This window comes from Homarus americanus, unplaced genomic scaffold (genome assembly GCF_018991925.1).
Source record: "Homarus americanus isolate GMGI-L3 unplaced genomic scaffold, GMGI_Hamer_2.0 scaffold28, whole genome shotgun sequence".
Taxonomy (NCBI): Eukaryota; Metazoa; Arthropoda; class Malacostraca; order Decapoda; family Nephropidae; genus Homarus; species Homarus americanus.
Window position 1 is genome coordinate 8,782,933 of NW_024742238.1, and position 20,006 is coordinate 8,802,938.

Genomic DNA, 20,006 nt, shown 5'->3' on the forward strand with positions numbered 1-20,006 from the left:
AAAAACTTGCAGATCAACACAAGATGTGCAAATTTTTAAATTCCACTAAAACATTTTATGGGCCAATCACTCATGGCACAGCTCCCTCCACTCATCCATAATTAAAGACGAAGAAGGCTCCCTCAGCGCTGGAAAGAGCACTACCATTCGCTGCTCAACTTCAACACTGATGTGGATGTCCTGACTACCCAGCAGGTCCCTCAGCATCCAGAGCTGACCCATCTCAACTATCCTCCATCCCTGGATGAGGTAGCTACTGCCATCAAACAGATGAAAAACAACAAAGCCTCAGGACCTGATGGAATCCCAGATGAGGTATATGAAACAGGAGGACCTCTGCCTACCAGCCATCTCCACTCACTCCTGGAGAATATATGGGAAAAGGAGGAAATCCCCCAGGCTCTTATAGACGCCTCCATCATCAATATTCATAAAAACAAGGGAGACCGGTCAGACTGTGGCAACTACCATGGGATCTCGCTTCTGTTCGCAGCTGGCAAGATTTTCACCCGAGTCCTCCTAAACAGATTACTACCTGAGGCGGAAAACTTCCTCCCAAAATCTCAGTGTGGTTTTAGACCATCACGTGGCACCACTAACATGATCTTTGCTGCCCACCAGAACAGGAAAAGTGCAGAGAACAACATCATGACCTGTACATGGCCTTTATCGACCTAACCAAGGCCTTCGACTTGGTCAACAGGGAAGCCCTCTGGCGGACCCTCAGCCGGTTTGGTTGCCCGCCAAAATTCATCGCCATTGTGAGGCAACTCCATGACAGCATGAACGGCAGTGTCCTGCACAATGGTACCCAGTCTGAGTTCTTCCCCATCCAAATGGGGGTAAAACAAGGAAGTGTACTGGCACCAACTCTTTTCCATTTTCTTGGCTGCCTTCCTTACTCGTGCCAGTGCCAATTTAGCCAGCAGGGTGGACATTGAGTACCGGATGAAGGATCTTTTCAAAATAAGATGACTCTAGGCAGGAACAAAGATGTCAGCAGCTTCCAATACTGAACTTCAGAATGCAGACGACCTCACCCTTGTTGCTCACACTGAACACGACCTACAGGAGATCTTGAACACCTATGCAGATGCATATGCACACTTCGGCTTTGAAGTGAATGTGCGTAAGACTCAGATTCTCTTTCAGCCTGCCCCTAGTTCAGCCACACCTCCACCATCCATCCAGCTTAATGGTACTACCCTCTCTAATGTTACCCACTTTCAGTATCTCGGCTCCGACTTGTCCACCACCACGGACATGGATGAAGAGATTCAACATCGGATCAGATGTGCATCTTAAGCCTTTGGGAGACTCCGTACCCATGTCTTCAGCTATAAGGAGCTGAAATTATCTACAAAGCTGCACATATATCAAGCAGTGGTCCTCCCCACCCTGCTATATGAAATGAGACATGGGTTACATACAGGAGGCATCTCAAGGCACTCAAAACTTTCACCAACGTAGTCTACGTTCCATCCTCCGGGTTCACTGGGAGGACAAGAGAACAAATGCATGTATTCTCTTTGACATCAACTGTAGAAGCATTGAGGCTACCATTATCCGTGAACAACTACGTTGGACTGGCCATGTTACCCGCATGGACAACAGTAGATTGCCAAAGCAACTACTTTACAGTCATCTAACGAACAGCAAACGTAAAGCTGGCAGGCAAGTGAAAAGGTATAAAGATAGTCTTAAGACAAACCTGAAAAAGTGATAAATCGACCCCTCACCTGGGAGACGATCACTTCACACCATAACGCTTGGAGGATCACCATACAAGGTGTCAATGCTTTTGAATTAGAACAACTGCAAACCAAGGCAGACCAGTCCCAGTGCCGGAAAGACTCTGCCGCTGCCCCTCCTACACTACTGTAGATGGAGCCATCCACATTTGCAACATCTGTGAATGACTCTGCCTCTTTAGTCACTTTAAAACTCACCAACCTAGGTGACATCCTTAATAACTCATATCATTGTATCATAGTTGGATGATCGTCATACTCGATTCCGAGTGACAGCAAAGTAGTAGTAGTAGTCCTCCACCCTTTGGAAGAAGTTATCAGTGTCAATTTCATTCCTAAATTAGTGAAACACCCTGACTTAACCCCAGCAGAAAGAGCACTTCTTGCACTTCCATCAAGACTGGGGGGGATGGACTAACCAATCCAGAGGAGATTGCTGCCACCTAATATCAAAATTCACTTAAGCTCACGGCAGCCCTCACAGACCACATAATAGCCCAGAATGCAACAGGGGAGGTAGATACCAGTGAAGTAAATAAGATTCGTAGGTCCATTACGACAGATCGACAGCACTGCCAAAATGATAAGTTGCAGCAACTGTTGCTGCAGGTACCAGAAAATTAAAAAAAAAAGTAGCTATAGCGCAGGAGGTGGGCGCCTCGAACTGGTTAACTACGTTACCGATAGGGGCAAATGGTTTCAGTCTTAATAAACAAGAATTTACAGATGCCATTGCTCTAAGGTACGGTCGGCCAGTAGTAGGTTTGCCCTCCCAGTGCGTGTGTGGCTCTTCCTATGACGGCGATCACGCCATGGTGTGCAAGAAAGGGGGGCTTCATATGTATGAGGCATGACGAGGTAAGGGACCTCACCGCAAATATGTTGAAGGAAATCTGCCGGGATGTCATGGTAGAACCGACCCTCCTTCCATTGGATGGTGAGATCTTCCAACACAGGACTTCAAACACATCTAACGAAGTCCGTGTGGACGTCAGTGCTCGAGGATTCTGGACGCGGGGACAGCAAGCTTTCTTCGACATCAGGATTTTTTTATCCCATGGCCGCATGTCACCGTAACCTAGCTCTCGATGCTGCACATAGGAGGAACGAGAACGACAAGAGAAGGGCATATGGGGAGAGAATTCAAAATGTTGATCAAAGCAGCTTCACTCCTCTAGTGTTCACAACCTCTGGTGGGATGGGACCAAGCGCAAGATGTTTCTACGCCAGACTCGCGGAGGTGATCTCCGAACAGAAGCAGCAGCCCAGAAGTTATGTTACAGCCTGGATGAGATGTCGGCTGTCTTTCTCTCTCCTTCGGTTGGCTTTGCTCTGCCTCAGGGGAACGAGAGCTTCTGCCCCAATTCCGACAACTGCTGCAGATATTGACTATGAGGCTACAGTCACTGAATGCCGCATAGATCTGCGGCTCAACTAATTCAACACAGATAGGATAGCTACTTATGTATTAGGATATTTAATATTAAGGTAATAAAATGGTGGCGAAGGTGTGGCTATTGGGGGAGGCTGGAGGCCACGTTTTAAAAAAAAAAGTAGTAGTAGTATGTAGTATGTGTGTGTGTGTGTGTGAATGTCAAGTCATCAACCCACTGATATGTGTGTGTGTGGTGGGGGGGTAACACAGACAATAAAATCTGATACACACAATACCGTACCAAACAAATAAAAGTGAAGACAAACTAAAATCCTTTAAGCCATATCCCACAATTTCTGGGGTTTATTTCTACATCAGTCTTACACAACGACCCTTACCATTTTTTTCTCTTCTTGAAGTTGTATTTTCCTTAATCTACTGCATGCAATGGAGGAAAGCTAATAGACTGTTAAAAAAACCCACTTATAACTGTACTTACATATACTATACGTCTGTCCTGTCCCTGTGTCTGCCCGTTAACTTCCAGTGTATGATTCAGTGAATCAGTGCATTTTAAACTGACATTTGTCTGTCTGCAATAAAGAAATAATAGATAAAATTTTACATCAAAATGCAACTGTAATAACAAAATGTTAACAACACTACTGACTACAATTAAGAAACTAAATTACAGTATACTGTACCTGCAAAAAAATATCTGATTAATAGTGCTGAATTCATCTGTAACTGAATACTGTACATTACATTCATTAAACACTGAAAATCATCTACACAACACTCAATCTCTTTGGCAGAATTCATCATTATCCATTAATTGTCGATAAAAGATGCTTTATAACATACAGTAAACCCTTGATACCTCGGCATTTGATAACTCAGAATTTCATTTAACTCGGCATGGATATGGTCTCGGAATGTATTACAGTATAACTCGGGAAATCCTGAGATAAATAAAATTATCTGGGAAAATATTGACATATCTGGCCACCTGCATCACCTACCATGCCTGTGTCACCTACCATGCCTCTGTGTCACATGCCATGCCTGTGTCACCTACCATGCCTTTGTGTCACCTACCATACCCCTGTGTTACCTACCATACCCCTGTGTCACCTACTATGCCTTTGTGTCACCTACCATACCCCTGTGTCACCTACCATGCCTTTGTGTCACCTACCATACCCCTGTGTCACCTACCATGCATCTGTCACCTACTATGATGCTTTATTCTTTGCCTGCAGTGCTGGTAAGTGCTACCTTTTTACATTTAATAATTATATGTACAGTCAGCAAAATATCATTCTGCACCTTTACGGGTTCCTACAGCATGACACACCGGACCAAGAATTCTGAAAACACTCATGAGTTAAAGCGGACGTTGGTAGCCCTGGCTTCCTGAGTTGCCAGTTACTCTGTAGAATGTAGATAGTATTTACCATAAGGTGTTTCAGTGTGTCTGCATGCACAATGTGTTACCAGATGCGAATGGAGCAGTTAACATCATTAACTATATTTATAAAATAATCGAATTAATATCAAAAGCAGTTGTCATTGCCGATCGTTTTTGGCAACATAAAGGCTTATGAGTGAATGGTTATCATTTATTAGTGTAACAGACATAAACACCCAGTCACGTGGGTGCTTGGAAACACCGAGCCGCCTAGCAATCGCACCATTACTCAGGCCCTCTCCATGAGTGCTATGATTGTTGCGCGTGTTCTCTCTGAGGTCTTCATAATGACTAACATATCTATGACTGGAGTATGGCCTATTACAACTGCTGTTTGCTCTGATGGTCTACCCTTTACAGATCGAAACTGCTCTGTCTCTAACAGATTCATTACTGTACATTCTTTAAAATGAGCACACTTCCTCTGGCGAAATTCTTTGCTACACTGTATTAAATAACACTAATAATGCTTTTGCTTTGTGAATTTTACTACCATTTACCCTCAGTTAACCCCCTATTCTTATCATATTTTGTGACATATTAAATAGATATAGCTCGTTTCTTAACTCACATATTTCCGGTAGCTCAATTACCAATGCGTAATATTGTATAACTTTCCTACGTTACAAATGTTTCGTATTGTTTTTTTCTGGTTAAGGTCTTGTCTTATGCCACTTCTCATCACTTTCTCAGATAGTGGTTATAATCATGAGTATTTACACGATTTCGTTGTATCTCATAGTTTGCGAAATTCCTATATGGCACCTTAGTTTCTAAGTGCCTGCCATTCCTACCGTATGTGGGTGATTAAACGTAGTTCTACAGTAGTTTAGTATATTATGCTATGACATTATCTGGTTTAAGTGCTATGGGTTATACAGTACTGTATATGTATTCCTGATAATTTCTCTGTGGTTACTACACATGATACAGTATAAGGAGTAACAGCACATTAGTTTTACAATGAATCACACAATCAGAGATACCAACCTTACCAATACATGGCGTCAGTCTCGCAGTGTTCGTTGCAAGAGCCATCGCACCCGGGGGTGCAGAATAATTTTTTGCTGACTGTACACATATATGGGTCGATAATCTTTTAGTGTTGTATTTTTGTTGGAGGGGGGAAGTGCCTCGATAAGTCGGAATTCGGGATAACTCGGCAAGGCCAGAGCCCCATATGTGTCAAGTTATCGAGGGTTTACTGTAGTTCTGTTTAGTGTCCTTGTGCTGCTAATTTCAGTCCATAGAAGATGAATTTTGAAGGAATGTGTAAAGAATTTCATAAAATTTGATACACTCTAGCCCTGTTTAATGCATACCTGAGGTATGCCTGGCCTATGGCCTAGGAACTGTTAAACAAACAAATCTTAAAGGCTAACTTCTAAAAGGCTGTTGGAAAAGTAATTAAATAAAAAACATTTAAGATGGTATTAAAAAAATATATACAGTATTGTAATAGCATTAATCTCCTCACTCAAAGAAATTATATATCGTAGTAGCTGAATGAGGAAATCTTCTCAGAAAGTTAATTACTCTCTTGATTTCACAAAAGTTTTTTTTTAAATCCCTCCAATGTATAGTTACTACAATCCTAACCTAACAGGGATTCATCTTTTCTCATTTATCTTCTTCACCACTGATCGGCTCATTAGCTGCTTGGGCGATTGGTCACATCTCTGTTACGCACTGTTGGCAAGTACTGGGCATGCACCGGCTCCTGAATGTACCTGAACCTGCTCCAGTGTTGGTCAAGTCTGGTTTTGAAAGAGCTCACACTTGGTGCCATCACAACACTTTCTGGCAGATTGTTCCAAGAGTTCACAACTCTCACTCCGAAAAAGTTTGCTCTCACAGTTTTCTGAACCTGCAGCTTCTTCAATCTTGAGCTGTGACCCCTTGTGGGGCGAGCATCCGCCAGTTCCAAGTAAGGACACTCGACTGAGTAGTGCCCCTTGAGATACTTATACACCTCAATTAGGTCGCCCCTTGCCCATCTGTAGTATAAGCTAGGCAAGTTCAGGCGCTCCAATCTCTCAGGGTAGTTGAAGTGCCAAAGTGCACGCACTAGTCTGGTAACCCTCCTTTGAACATTTTCAACCAACTGACAGTCCCTAGCATATCTCGGGGAACAGACAGGGTGACAGTACTCCAGATGGGGAAGCACTTCACTCTTGAAGATCATTACGAGGGACAGACCGTCTGGATATCTGAACGACCCTCTTATTAGACCTAATAATTTATTTGCCTGATTTGCCTTCTTTTAGCAATGGCCCGAGAACTTCAGCTCATTGTCAACATACACACCAAGTTCCTTCTCACATTGTCTCAAATAGTGCAGTTTCTTCATCCCGTTGGGACATATGATACACCTCCTTACCGTTGGTAAGTCCCAGGTGCTTCCTCTTACACTTCGTGACATTGAATCTCAGAAGCCATTTCTTCGACTATTCTTGGAGCTCACAGAGATCCTTCTGCAGCTTTTCACAGTACACTTGGTTCTTGATTTCCCGAAATAACTTGGAGTCATCCGCAAACATTTGTATGGAGGAGTGTACAACGTCAGGCATGTCATTTATGAAACAACCAAACAACAGCGGGCCCAATACACATGCAGTTATCTTACCCTCAAACTCTTCCTCACAACAGTTCAGTGATGAGTTTTACCCCATTTCTCAAGTGCAATCTTAACTTCTTTCAAGGATATTAAAGATCAACCAGCAACATTTTGGCTGCATATGAATAATATGTGAAGTTCTGGCCAAAACAAATGTAAAGTACTGAAGTTTCCATATGTACTGTATATACTGTACAGTACTAATGATTCAAGCCTTGTAACAGAATTAAGATAATAATGGATATAAATCAGAAAACAAATAAAAAAGAGAAAAGGCATATGAGCTGTAAATAATAAACTAGGTACCTGTAGTAAGTAGTAGGCAGCTATCAAACAGGGAGGTACTACCACCTGGGAAGATATTGGAAGCTTAACGTGTTGTCTAATGGTAGACCCTGCTGCCATATGGCACCACAAAAATTGTGACCAAGTCCCAGGTTGCTGATCTGACTTTCTGCCTCATTTATACACAATTACAGGGTTTCAATTGTTTCTCGTACTATTGACAACACAACATACATATATTGTTTCTCAATTTTTTTTATTTTTTATTATTATTATTATTATTAGTTTTATTATTGTCATTATTATTATTTTATTATAAATTTTATTTACTAGGAATTATTATTATTATTATTATTATTATTATTATTATTATTATTATTATTATTATTATTATTATTATTATTATTATTATTATTATTGTTATTGTTATTATTATTATTATTATTATTATTATTATTATTATTATTATTATTATTACATTTTCGTCCTCCAGGCCCCGATGTGGGTCAGTGACCTGTGCCTGGGTGGGATAATCCCAGTAAAAATAAATAAATAAACAAATAAATAAAAAATCACCTACTTTTCATAGTTGCGGCTGTAGTATGAAATCACCCACATCTGAGTCTTATTGTCAAAGAAGAATTTGCCAGAATCTTGAGTTCCAATGTTGAAATAACCACGTACAGTGCCATGACACACCTGTGGATTGTTTTAGACTTATTCAGGTATATTTAAACTCTTATAACCTTAGATCTATACATACAGATATTACTTGACCCATAACTACTCTGAATGATATATAATATATTTATCCTATAAGTAAATGGGCACAGTACAGTATATAGACTATATACAAACAAATCATCTTATAAGAAAACTATGTTAATGTGAATCACACAAAAGAAAAATCTAAGAACAATCTTAATTACTATGAATGATATAGTATACTGTAATGAAATCACCTTAAAATTAACTACAGGTACCATTATAATATCCGTGATTCACATGAGAAAATCATATCAAAAGAATTATAGTCACAGTAAACCACATACCATAACAGAGATACTGTACAAACAACATTTGCCAGAATCTGTTGAAAAAATAACTACAATACTGTATATACATAACTGTATATTATTTATACTTGAACTAAATGTTGTACAAATACTGTATGTAAAAAAAAAAAATTAATTCCATTATCCATCTTTTGAATTTTTACTTTGTAAAGCTTTTGTAAACAATAAAAAGAATCAATACTACTTTAATATAAAATACAGTATTCCAGCCAACATAATACTGTACTGTACTGTATTGTTTTGTGTCCTAATGTTTAACATGTGTTGAGTCAAATTCAAGGTGCTAATAAGTTTCTTAAGCTTTACATTACATTACAGTACGTATTACAAAATTAACATTCCCGGAGCAATAAAAAGTTCTCATTATATCAGACTTTGGAGTCTAAATAAGAGATACTGTACGTACTGGATATGAAATGATCTTTTATAAACAGACTGCAAAGTTCAAAGTCTCAGTTACTGTATAATGGAGAATTAACATAAGGGCTCAATGTCACTGACTATTCAAAGATTCTTACGGCAACATTATTACTGCATGACATCCCTTGGCCATCTGGAGGGTAGACGTACGAGTAACAGGGATTGTAGTAATATAAACTATTATCTGATGAGTTTTTAGATTTGCAGTCTTTAAACCTGAAATAAAATATATACATATAAAACAAACTTTCAAAATGCTAAGACTGATAGTTAAAATACAATATCCCAAAGCTCTAGATCTAATAAAACATAGAGCTATTCTACCTAAGTCTAGCCAAACATAAACTACAGGTACTCTAAACTAAAAATATTCAAATTCAAGCAATAAAAGCATTACTTTATGGTTGGCACCAAATGTAATGTTTATCTGTAGTGATATGTCAATACTGTACTGTACTGGTTTAGATTAGTTTAAACTCAAGAAAGCTTTTACTTCATCTAATTAAACCTAGCTAGATTGCCCATAAATACCAGGGTGATATTCTGGTTATTGGAACCCCAAACAATTCTCTTTACCAAATACCCTGTATCTCAACAATTTACAACACAAAAAGCACATACATATACAGTATAAATAAGTTAACACTCAGAACTGAGACACAAATAAAAATAAAAATTTATAAGAATCATAAACTGTACTGTACAGAACTAAACAACTTTTTGTTTTTCTGTTGATGCACTGTACAGCACAAGGTACCTGAAAACACTATATAGTACGGTATACAGCATTATGGCATTATTATACACACTGACAATTTCATGTGAAGTACCCTGTAGTGTAGTCCATAAGCAGGGCTTCAAAAATTCACTTGCCTGTGACGAGTGGAATATCCTTAGGGCAAGTTAAAGTTTATACAGGTATTTACTAGCCCATCAGGCACATGGTAATTTTCCTGCATGCAAATGTGAAAGTGTCTAACACTGTTTTGCTATAAAGAAAGAAAATGGTCATATGATTTTTTTTTCAATTAAAATAATAGAAAAATATTACTGTATCTCTTAAGCAAATATTTTGGGCTAATAAAAATTTGTGTGGGCTAATGGATTTAAAAACTTACGAGCCCGATGGGCTTGTGGAAAAATTATAGATTCAGGAGGCCTGCATAACCTAATATAATTATAATATATTTTTCTAAATTCATTTCTCCAAAACAGAAAATATATACCTCAGTATATATTTTTGGAATCAGTACAAATATCTAAATAAAAAATATATTTTATATTTTTTGGGGACATGTTACTGTACATGAAACCAAAAGACCCAAATGGTGTAAAACTGGTGTAAAGCTGTAGCCACCACCATCGCTCTTACAGAAGAACCGAGGGGGAAATACGTAAGTACATACCGTACTGGGTGTTATTTTATTTGTGGCCCATAATTGCTTTGATAATTAAAAACATGTTTTTCCCACACTTTAGACAATTCTAAAACATTTTTTTTCTATGACGATTCCCTCGTAAATGACTTGTATATGGCAGGGTTAGGTAAGGTAATTTTCAGGTCATTTGCGAGGGAACGTGATAGAGGAAGTGTCTTAGAATTGTCTAAGCTATCGGAAAAAGTCTTTGATTTTGTAATTATGGACCATATGGAAAAATTTACAAATAATTATCTCTTACTGCAAAATAATCAATGTATTGCTTTGAGAAATTATCCCCAGATAACTGAAGTCTGATGTCAATAACACACTTACTATATATAAATTGTTTTGTCTTTTAATAATCTGGAGTTAACGCACAATATCTTGTAAGACGCATTGGACTAATGTGTTTTTTACTCTGAAGCCGTTTAGTGATGCCACCGTTGCGGAGGATCAAAAATCTAACAATGAGTGAGCTAACCTCCTTGAATCAGGCAGCACCATATAATGTAATTGGTAATTGTGAGTCCATCCCATTAGATCCTCCACCAAACTCAAACATAATTACGGTGGAAGCCAAAAGCCTCACCTAGGAGCGTCTTGTGGTGAGGCAGCGACCATCATGAGATTTATTTCGGATCCATTTTTAAATAGTAACTTGCAAGATTGTGGGGAGTCAGCGCTGGTCCCTCCTGACAGCCACACTACATACACACACACCACACCCAACACGCTTCTGCAAAACTTGAACATCATTTATCAGGTTGATGGTTGACTTAGTTATTCAGACAAGTAATGTGGTCGGTATAGATTGTGATTAAACATTTCACAGATCGAGGAACTTGTACCACTTATCAACACCTGTGAGTGACAACTAACCACTTGTGACAGTGACAGTGCGCATGGCCAGTGTTATCACAATACTACCAACTTGAAGCTGACCCGTTATTTTAGAAGTAAACAACACACTTTTAATCTATTTAACGATATCCTAACCACCATATCACATTTACAGTTACGTTAGGTTAATTCGTATTTTATCAAAAGTTCCTGAAATTATATCAACGTCAACCGTCGTGTTAGTCAACAGACCCAGCTGATAAGTGAGGCTTTCATAATTACCCAAAGTAAGTCAGCAAAAAGATTATTTACACTGTATCTCGTATTGGTATCTTATATTGAAGTTTGTGTTGAATTTTTTCTGTTCAAATACTAATATTTATAATAATTATACTTTGAATATTTTGTTCGTATCTCTCGAACCCCATGTCGAGTATTTATTTATGTGGATAAGAAGTTAATATACAGGTATAAAAGTATACTACTGTATATATGCTTCATTTCTGTTACATGTAACTTATTTTCTCAAGATGTTTTCTTACTTGACAATATAAATCAAATTATGAGAATTCACACATTAAAAAAAAATTGAAGCAAACATGTAATGTACTACAACATGTGATGTACAGTCACCCCAATAAAGTCCTGTGTGACCCAGGTTCATCCTCTTACGCTTAGTGGTTGAATCTTAGCAGCCATTTTTCAACCACTCTTGAAGTTCAGAGATTTTTCTGCAGCTCTACGCAGTCTGTTTGGTTCTTAATTTCCCATAATAACTTGGCATCATTCGCAAACATTTGCATGGAGGAGTGTATAGCTTCTGGCATGTCATTTGTGAAACATACAAACAACAACAGGCCCAATACACACTGCCCTGTGATCCTGCGTGTCACGGGTACACCTGAAGATTTCGTACCATTTATCACCACACTGTTTGCGGTCCTGCAGAAAGTCTCCGATCCACCTAGGACATTTCCCCGAATCCCATACCCTTCCAGTTTAATTCTCAGCCTTTCATGGGGAACGCTGTCGAAAGCCTTGGTAAAATTTTGGTGTATATTGTCGATATTGCCACCCTGTCCCAAATTTGGGTTCAAATATCCAGGACCTTGAGTAATTGTGTTAAGCAGGAACGTCCCGGCATAAAACCGTGTTGGCAATCCTTTACAAGGCTGTTTCGTAGTAGATGTTCCATCATTGCTTCTCTTATAATGCTCTCAAGTACTTTACACACTATGCTGGTCAGGCCCACTGGTCTATAATTATTCGTGGAGTGACGATCGCCCTTCTTGAAAATAAGATTCACACGAGCATTTTCAGAACAGGATATTCAGGGACCCAGCAAGCTCAATGTACTCTTAGCACTCTGAGATGTACAATGTCAGGGGCGGGACTCTTATGAACCTTTAGCTTTGACAATGTATTTCTTATACCCACTTCTGAGAACACAATGTGGGTCAGCGTTGTGTCAAACCGTCTGTCCTCAAACTCAGTAAGATTGACTGTCCACATCCTCTCTTGTGAACACCGAGTTTGGCATGTTACTGTCATGTTAACGGTAATGAAATTCAATGTTCTCAAGTATCCTTACATCCAAGAGTTGTTATTTTTTATTTCAGATCTTATTTAATTTTATTTTTTTTCATATTTCCTAATTTTTCATTTGGCTTAACTCAAGAAGCGGTCCAAGGTAATGTTCTCACTAAGAGGAAAAAAGTTTTGTTTGTTTTAACACATTTATTTAACATCACATTGGTGAAAGATCTACTCTGAATTTCGAGTGTCCGTATTTTCCCGGACATGTCCTTCTTTTTGGCCTTTAAATCTGCTTCCGGGAGGAATTTTTATATTGGTTAAAATGTCAGGGATTTCTAACTTTATAATTTTTCCCCGTGAAAAATGTACTGTTTGAGGGGAAAAAGTTAATGTTAATCAAATGAGAGCTTCGTTGAGTTTTCGTCCTCAGGAACGCTTGTATTTTTTCCGCTTTAAGTTAGAGTTTCATTTACGCATTTGCAGTGCGTTTTCATTTTCAATCGCTATAGGGAGCGATTGGCATGTACTGCAAATGCATAACTCTAACGCAACCGTGCCAATGGAAGCAACCGTGTGCATTTAAGTGTAATCCATTTTTGGCGCTAAACGCTAACGCAACCGCTAACGCGTGAATGGAATCCTAGCTTTACTCTGCAGCAGAGATGCCAGTTAAGCGATTTTGGGACTATATGTAGCAGTATTCATTTACATTTAGCAGCACATCGACATTTAACGATAGAAAATCTAGAAGTGTTGGAGACATTCTTATCAAGTTTTTTATGATTTCCTCATAATTGCTGGAGATTTTTGTCTGTGACATTCTATAACGATATTTAGGAGCAAATAGGCGTATAGCGGTTAGCGATGTTAGAAATTAAAATTGTTAACTGTTAACCTTCGCCTTTGGATTGGCGCGAGGCGTAGCTCAGTGCCTCTCTGAGTGCTTAGTGTTATTATGTGTATATCTGTGGGTTCTGTGTTCCTCTAAACTCTTACGAAACGCTCATTATTATATATTGTTGCTTATAGCATACTACCCTCAAATATAATGCTAAAATACAAATGTAAATTCAGTGCAGATTTTAATAACAAATTGCCCTATTTTAAAAGTGGTAGAGAAGAGAAGAATGGGAAGCTGAATGCTTGAACTTGCGCTTCTGTGGCAAATAAAGGCATTCATGATTTACAAACGAATGTGAACTCAGACAAACACAAGAAAGCAGTTCAATGATAGAACTCATCAAAAAAATCGACAGATTATTTTGTAAAACCAGATAGTAAATCAGAAGATGCAGTTACTGCTACAGTATACTTAATGCATTTCACACTGTTAAGTATCACAATAGTTTCAAATCAATGGATTGCACATCTGCCTTGGTGATGAAGACATTTCCTGATTCTGAGGTAGCACGAAAGTCTTTAGTGCTCGAAGACATAAGCGATTGTTAACCCTGTGTTTGCACTACATTCTATTGATGCTGCCCTGAGTCTTTGAAGAAAATATAGCCTACTGTAAAGTTTCTACAGATGGAAGCAATACGATTTATTTAAAATATTTCCAGTAATTATTCATTATTTTGACTGGAAGAGTGGTGGTTTACAGTCAAAACTGATTAAAATTCAGAACACATCTAATGAGACTTGCTGACACAATTGCTAATTATGTAAAAGAAACTTTTGAAAAAAATTGTTCGAGAAGTGTATCGCATTCACAGGTGACAACTACAATATAACGTCTGGAGGACTCCGGCGTGATATAAGGAAGGAATGTGTTTACAAACCTCAAGATGAAACAAAAGAGATCATTAATTGGAATAGGTTGCCCAGGGCATATTTTGAACAACTGTGTTCACCATGCAGCAGAAAGAATAGATGTTGATATTGAAAATATTATCTTTAAAATATATTAGCATTTTCATATAATACACTCCGAAATGAGCAGCTGAAGGAGTAGTGTGAGTTTGAAGTTGGATACAGACAGCTGCTTTCTTATAACAAGACTCGCTGGCTGACACTATTTCCAGGCATCATAAGGCTGGTACAGATGTTTCTGGCTTTGAAGTCTTTTCTGTCACTGGACAAACCACCCACAATGATTAAGATTTTATTTAGCATGAATTGAATGAGATTTACCTCTGGCACATGCATTCATTAATAAGTGTATTCCGAACACATCCAAGAAATTGAAAGGGAAAGCTATTCTGTTGTAGCAGTGCTGAAAAGTTTGGATTGTTCGTACTATCCTTCTAGAACGCAAGAGTCAGAACTTAACGTTCTTGAAAGTTACAGGACTATCTTACCTACATGTATTTGCACATAAGCGTATAAAAGGAAATGATGTAGTGTAACAAGTTCTTTGCTGAAGTAGGCTAAAGTTAAAGTCGCCTACTATAAAGACTTTGCTATGTATGGAAGCCCTGCGCATTTCATCCCAAATGAGCCGCTCATTAACTTTATCAAGATTAGTAGGTCTATATATTACTTCTGTGATTAATTTTTCCCTACCATCGATTAATTCTATCCAAATTGTTTCTGTATTCCGTCCAGTATTTAGTTCCTTATTTATTTCACACTTCAGATTATCCCTGGCATAGATTGCTACTCAGCCTCCTTTCGTAATCTGCCTATCGGTATGGAATAAGTTGTAACCTGCAATTTGGTATTCGACAAGTAACTCCCGTGAGTCTAGGTTTATCCAGGTTTTGGTGAATGCTATTTATCGATTTTTTCGGTACATACCAACGCCCTGATTTCATTCATTTTGTTTCTCATACTTCTACTGTTTGCGTAGTAGACATTTAAGTTAGTCGTGTTCTGAGTCCTCTCTTTGTCGGGTTTAGGTTTAACTCCCTGCCTAATTTAGTTTTGTCATAATTCCTAGCACTATTTCCCTGTAACCTTTCACTTTGCTTACCCTCTCCCACTGCAGTCTCCACCCCTGTGCTCATATGTTCTCCGAGCAGTTTAAAGACTGAACTAATAGCAATAAAAACACACTGGATGAGCTTACAAACCAAGAACAAGATAGAGTGCTGTCTTAAGTCTAACCTAACCTAACCTAACCTAAATATCATGTAGACCGCACGCTATAGAAGCACCACAACTTCAGCCTAATAGCACGTAGGTTTTGATGATTTAGCCATGTAGATAATTTTTCAAAATTTTCGTTATTGTAAGATTAATGTTGATGTACTTCTAAAGGTACGAACATGTCTAGCATATTGCTAGTGAAAGTCAAGGAATTTGACATCCCATCCGCCCCCCCCCCCTCTTTTCCCCAGTCATCAACTCATCGTTGCCAATTTGTTGGTCGTACTGAGATAAACTTTAGTCACGCTTTTAAAAAATCAATTATAATGTTCTATTCAGTTATATTTTCCAATATCTATGTGTAAAATAAGTGAAATCACTGAAATGCAGTGAATAGTACAGCTGTAGCGTGGTTGTTGGCCTGTCCGGACGCGCGCGAAATGGATAGACTCGTAATTCAAACTAAACTCTTAATTAAGTCAATTATTTTGCTTGATTGTTGCTTGATAAAAACCATTATAAAATCAGAGTATTATCCAAGAAATAAAAATTATCGTTTAATACGTTAAGGTGATAAAAATACATGAGATAGCGTCAGCTAGCGGTTGAGCCTCTAGACTCTGGGAGCAGACGACAGGGCGTGTGGATGCTCTTCAGTCTGGTTTTGGCCAGTGGCGAGTGAACGTAGAGTTTTCGCTCCCGTTCACTGTGAGTGTCCTGTGATTTTAGCGATATTTAGAAAAACTATTTTGATAAATCATTTTTGTGAATACACTACGTGTTGAGTGATAAGAGATGTTGATTAGAAAACCCCAGTGACGTGTAAAGCTAGAGATATTACAAGAAAGTTCTTTTTTTCCACTGAGGCTGGAGCGGCCTATGGTGGTGTATTTAATCGTGGTAGTATTAAAGTGGAAGTTATTATTCGTCAGTTCAAGTATATCCCGCCGTGACTTTATATATCGTGTCTAGTGTGTGAAATTTTATCCTAGTGAATTGTCGTCTGTTCTGTTATTTGAATTGTAATGTTTCTATAGATTTCACAAAGAAAAGGTGAAAAAAATATTTTAAGGATATGTTAGGTTTTGTGTATCGGTGTTAGAAATATTAATGTTCAGTAGGTCTTCGATAATAATCAAGTAAATCCGTGGAAAGTGAAATTAATGCAGTGTATAATTTTTATTCAGGGTCAGTCCCAGTTTCCATTAGTGAAGTAAATCAGTGTATCTGGTGAGCTTTATCAGTGACTCCAAGTGTAGCAGTGAGTGTATTCAAGTGTAGAGTGTGTGCAAGACGGTGTATGGTGTAGTTCTCTCTCCACCGTCACCACCACCATGGGCACAATGAGGCTGTCCCTCTCCCTCCTACTACTACTGTCCGCTCAACTCATCCACACAGGTCAGTCACTTTAATTAAATGCGTGCTTCTGGCTGGGTGTAATCCCCCCCCCCTACACTTAGTATTAACTTAGGTTAGATTTTAATTACTGGTACTTAAGTTTTAATTCAATAACTACTGGGGGGGGGCTGGGTCTGCTCTGTCTCCCTAATATATGTTAAAGTATCTTAAGGGTGTCTTACTGAATGCTGAAAGCGTCCGAATTTACAGAAAATATAGAACAAAATTTAATTAAACTCATATATGTGTCTTATGGAAACTGATTGATGAATAAAAAATCCTCTCGCCAAGCCAGTTCCAGTGATACTTGTGTGTGTGTGTGTTTATTGGGGCAACAGCAAACGACGATAACCCAAGGCTATAACAATCCAATTGATGTGGAATTCAACAAATGTGATCCGTTACCAGTGGTAACTTACCACCGATAACAAGCAGCAGTGGTTACACGTAGACTCAGTTTTCATACCTGACCCAAGTGGTTTGGGATTTGACAGTTTTGCTCCGAAAGCAATTAACAAGTGCAAAAAAAAAGGGGGGGGGGACTAGCAAGCATAAACTAACCTATAAATTATTGTAACATTAACCAATAGATTTTGTTGGTTCGTTTTGTGTATCAGTATTAATTTTGCTTCCTGGAGGTAGATCCTTACCGATATCATCAACACTGAACGAAACTTGAAACCTTCGACACCGTGAGACGCTGTTATGTCTCTCGCAATGTGATCATTCTTTGATGACAAGTCCGTAGTGGTAGTCATCAACAATCTTTAGCGGTAGTATTTTGTTCTCCATAAACAGTTGGCAGTAAGGTGAATCAGTGGATATAATTTGCAATTTTTTTCTAAACTAAAATAGGGTGTAATTACAGGGTACTACACTATAGACAAAACGAAAGAAACTTAATGATCATACAGTATTTTCTTTATTATGTTTGGTTGGTTCATTTTATCGTATTATACAGTAAGTGGTGGGTCCAAAAACTACTCTTGTCCAAAAATAAACATTGATTATCTGCCATGTGTGCACAGTGACTGTAGTAATTAACACATTTATGGTTCGTTGTGTACAGCACAGAGATGACTGGCAAATGTTACATTGGCGCTCAACTAGCTCAATTTCCTCGAACTTAAAGTCTTAATTGTTCTAGAATATCTGCACAATGGCGGTGTGCAGGAATCAGTAGAATTATGGCTTGTTGTATAAAGTTCAACTGGAGGATATAGTGGTTGGCCATTCCTAGACTACCTGCATCTTCCAACCATTTTGTTATCTTCTCTACAAAACTGGATATGCATCCAACCCAGGAGTGGGGGTGCGGCTCGGGCCTCATGGAAGGACAGGAGAAAGTGCACGAGAATCCCCTGTGTCATCCGCACCTCCCAACAAAATTTCAGCTTTGTCTTCAAAACTTGAAATGCATAAGGAACATACAGACAGACGCATATATATATATATATATATATATATATATATATATATATATATATATATATATATATATATATATATATATATATATATATATATTTATTAAGCAGAGCTTCTGTGTTTTTCCCGTAGGTTATTAACAAAAACGTCATATGGTCTTTTTTTTGAAGTGTCAACCGGTACAGTACCTTCTTTAGATCTGTAATTGTTCTTCAATGTATCTCAACTTTAAGAAAGCTGTCTTATTAGTTCTGGTTTGTCTCATGGTAACGACTAATAGTTCATGGACATGCGTGTTTTTCTAAGACTTTAACAAAGATTTAGGTTCTGGGTCCAGATCTGGCTTACTTATTTTACTGTAGCCTGGCTGTACTTACTCTGTTGTTACAGAAGGCGAGGCCTGTGGAGATTGAGTGTTTGGTATTATGTATATATTGACCTGATAGATTGTGAGTAAGTTTGTAGGTTGGAAATAAGATGAGATTGTAATTTAAGTCAGAGGTAATAGTTGTTATAGTTAGATTTAATTAAAGGCGTTAGTTGTTAGGTGACGATGGTAGTTGTTACAGACGCCAGCCTGTGGGTGTTGGTAGACTTGGACAGACAGTACTGCCAACATAATAATAATTAACTGTTTATTGAAAAAGTTTTGCAGCCCAAAGGCTGAAAATATACATTGGACATAAATGACTTATTACATACATTGGTGGTTTAACAAAAGCCTTCATTAGATAAAGGTAAAGGAACATACAGGTTAATGTAGATTAATGTAGGTGTTGAACAGCAAACACGTAGTGTAGTAACTCCCTCACAGATGGTGTTATGAGGGACCAGGTTAATGTAGATTAATGTAGGTGTTGAACAGCAAACACGTAGTGTAGTAACTCCCTCACAGATGGTGTTATGAGGGACCACACGTGGTGCAGTAATTCCCCCACAGATGGTGTTATATGAGTGAGGTGTGGTCCCAGGCTTTCCTATCGTAGACGGATTAACACATCCTTGGTTGTTGTTGGGCCTCACGAGCAGTTATCACTGGGTACCTGGGACCTCACTGTGTGAAGTTTAACTTGGGTACGACTTGGCTGTTACTGTTGAGATGTTTTCACTGACTTAAGCACTGTTCAACACTGGTTCCATTCCTTTTCTAAATGAAATTGTAACTTCTGGCGAGAACTTGTTGATATTCCGGTGGGGAGGAGGGGTTCAGGGGAGGGAGTTGGTATGGGCCAACTTAACAGTTGACCTGGCTGCTCCCAGAGGAGCGCCAGGTCCGTCTTGACCCTTGGGTGGTCAAGGACTCTCCCCTTGTATGTGTGTGAGAAACATGGATAGGTTAAGTCACTTTGATAACCGAA

At 38.5% G+C, this 20,006-nt stretch overlaps 1 protein-coding gene and 1 long non-coding RNA gene across 4 annotated transcripts in view; one reads left to right on the plus strand and one right to left on the minus strand.

Moving 5' to 3' along the window:
- LOC121876679 overlaps window positions 1-11,527 on the minus strand; it is a 19,389-nt gene extending 7,862 nt beyond the window's left edge. Inside the window, exons 1-4 of one of the 3 annotated variants that reach the window (XR_006090801.1) lie at window positions 11,006-11,527; window positions 9,077-9,211; window positions 8,080-8,198; window positions 3,626-3,719 (exon numbers count right to left, since the gene is read on the minus strand). Coding sequence is in view for 2 of the 3 variants with exons in the window: in XM_042382033.1 (XP_042237967.1) it covers window positions 3,626-3,719; window positions 8,080-8,198; window positions 9,094-9,211; window positions 11,006-11,172 (498 nt within the window). In the remaining variant the exon portion in view is untranslated. The remainder of the gene's footprint in view (window positions 1-3,625; window positions 3,720-8,079; window positions 8,199-9,076; window positions 9,212-11,005) is intronic. The other 2 variants (XM_042382033.1, XM_042382031.1) reach the window with 2 other exon arrangements.
- A 4,924-nt stretch (window positions 11,528-16,451) lies between these two features.
- Window positions 16,452-17,144, plus strand: LOC121876625. Its single transcript, XR_006090788.1, has 2 exons — window positions 16,452-16,530; window positions 17,010-17,144. It is a non-coding gene; the product is annotated as an uncharacterized LOC121876625 (long non-coding RNA).
- Window positions 17,145-20,006: the final 2,862 nt, after the last annotated feature.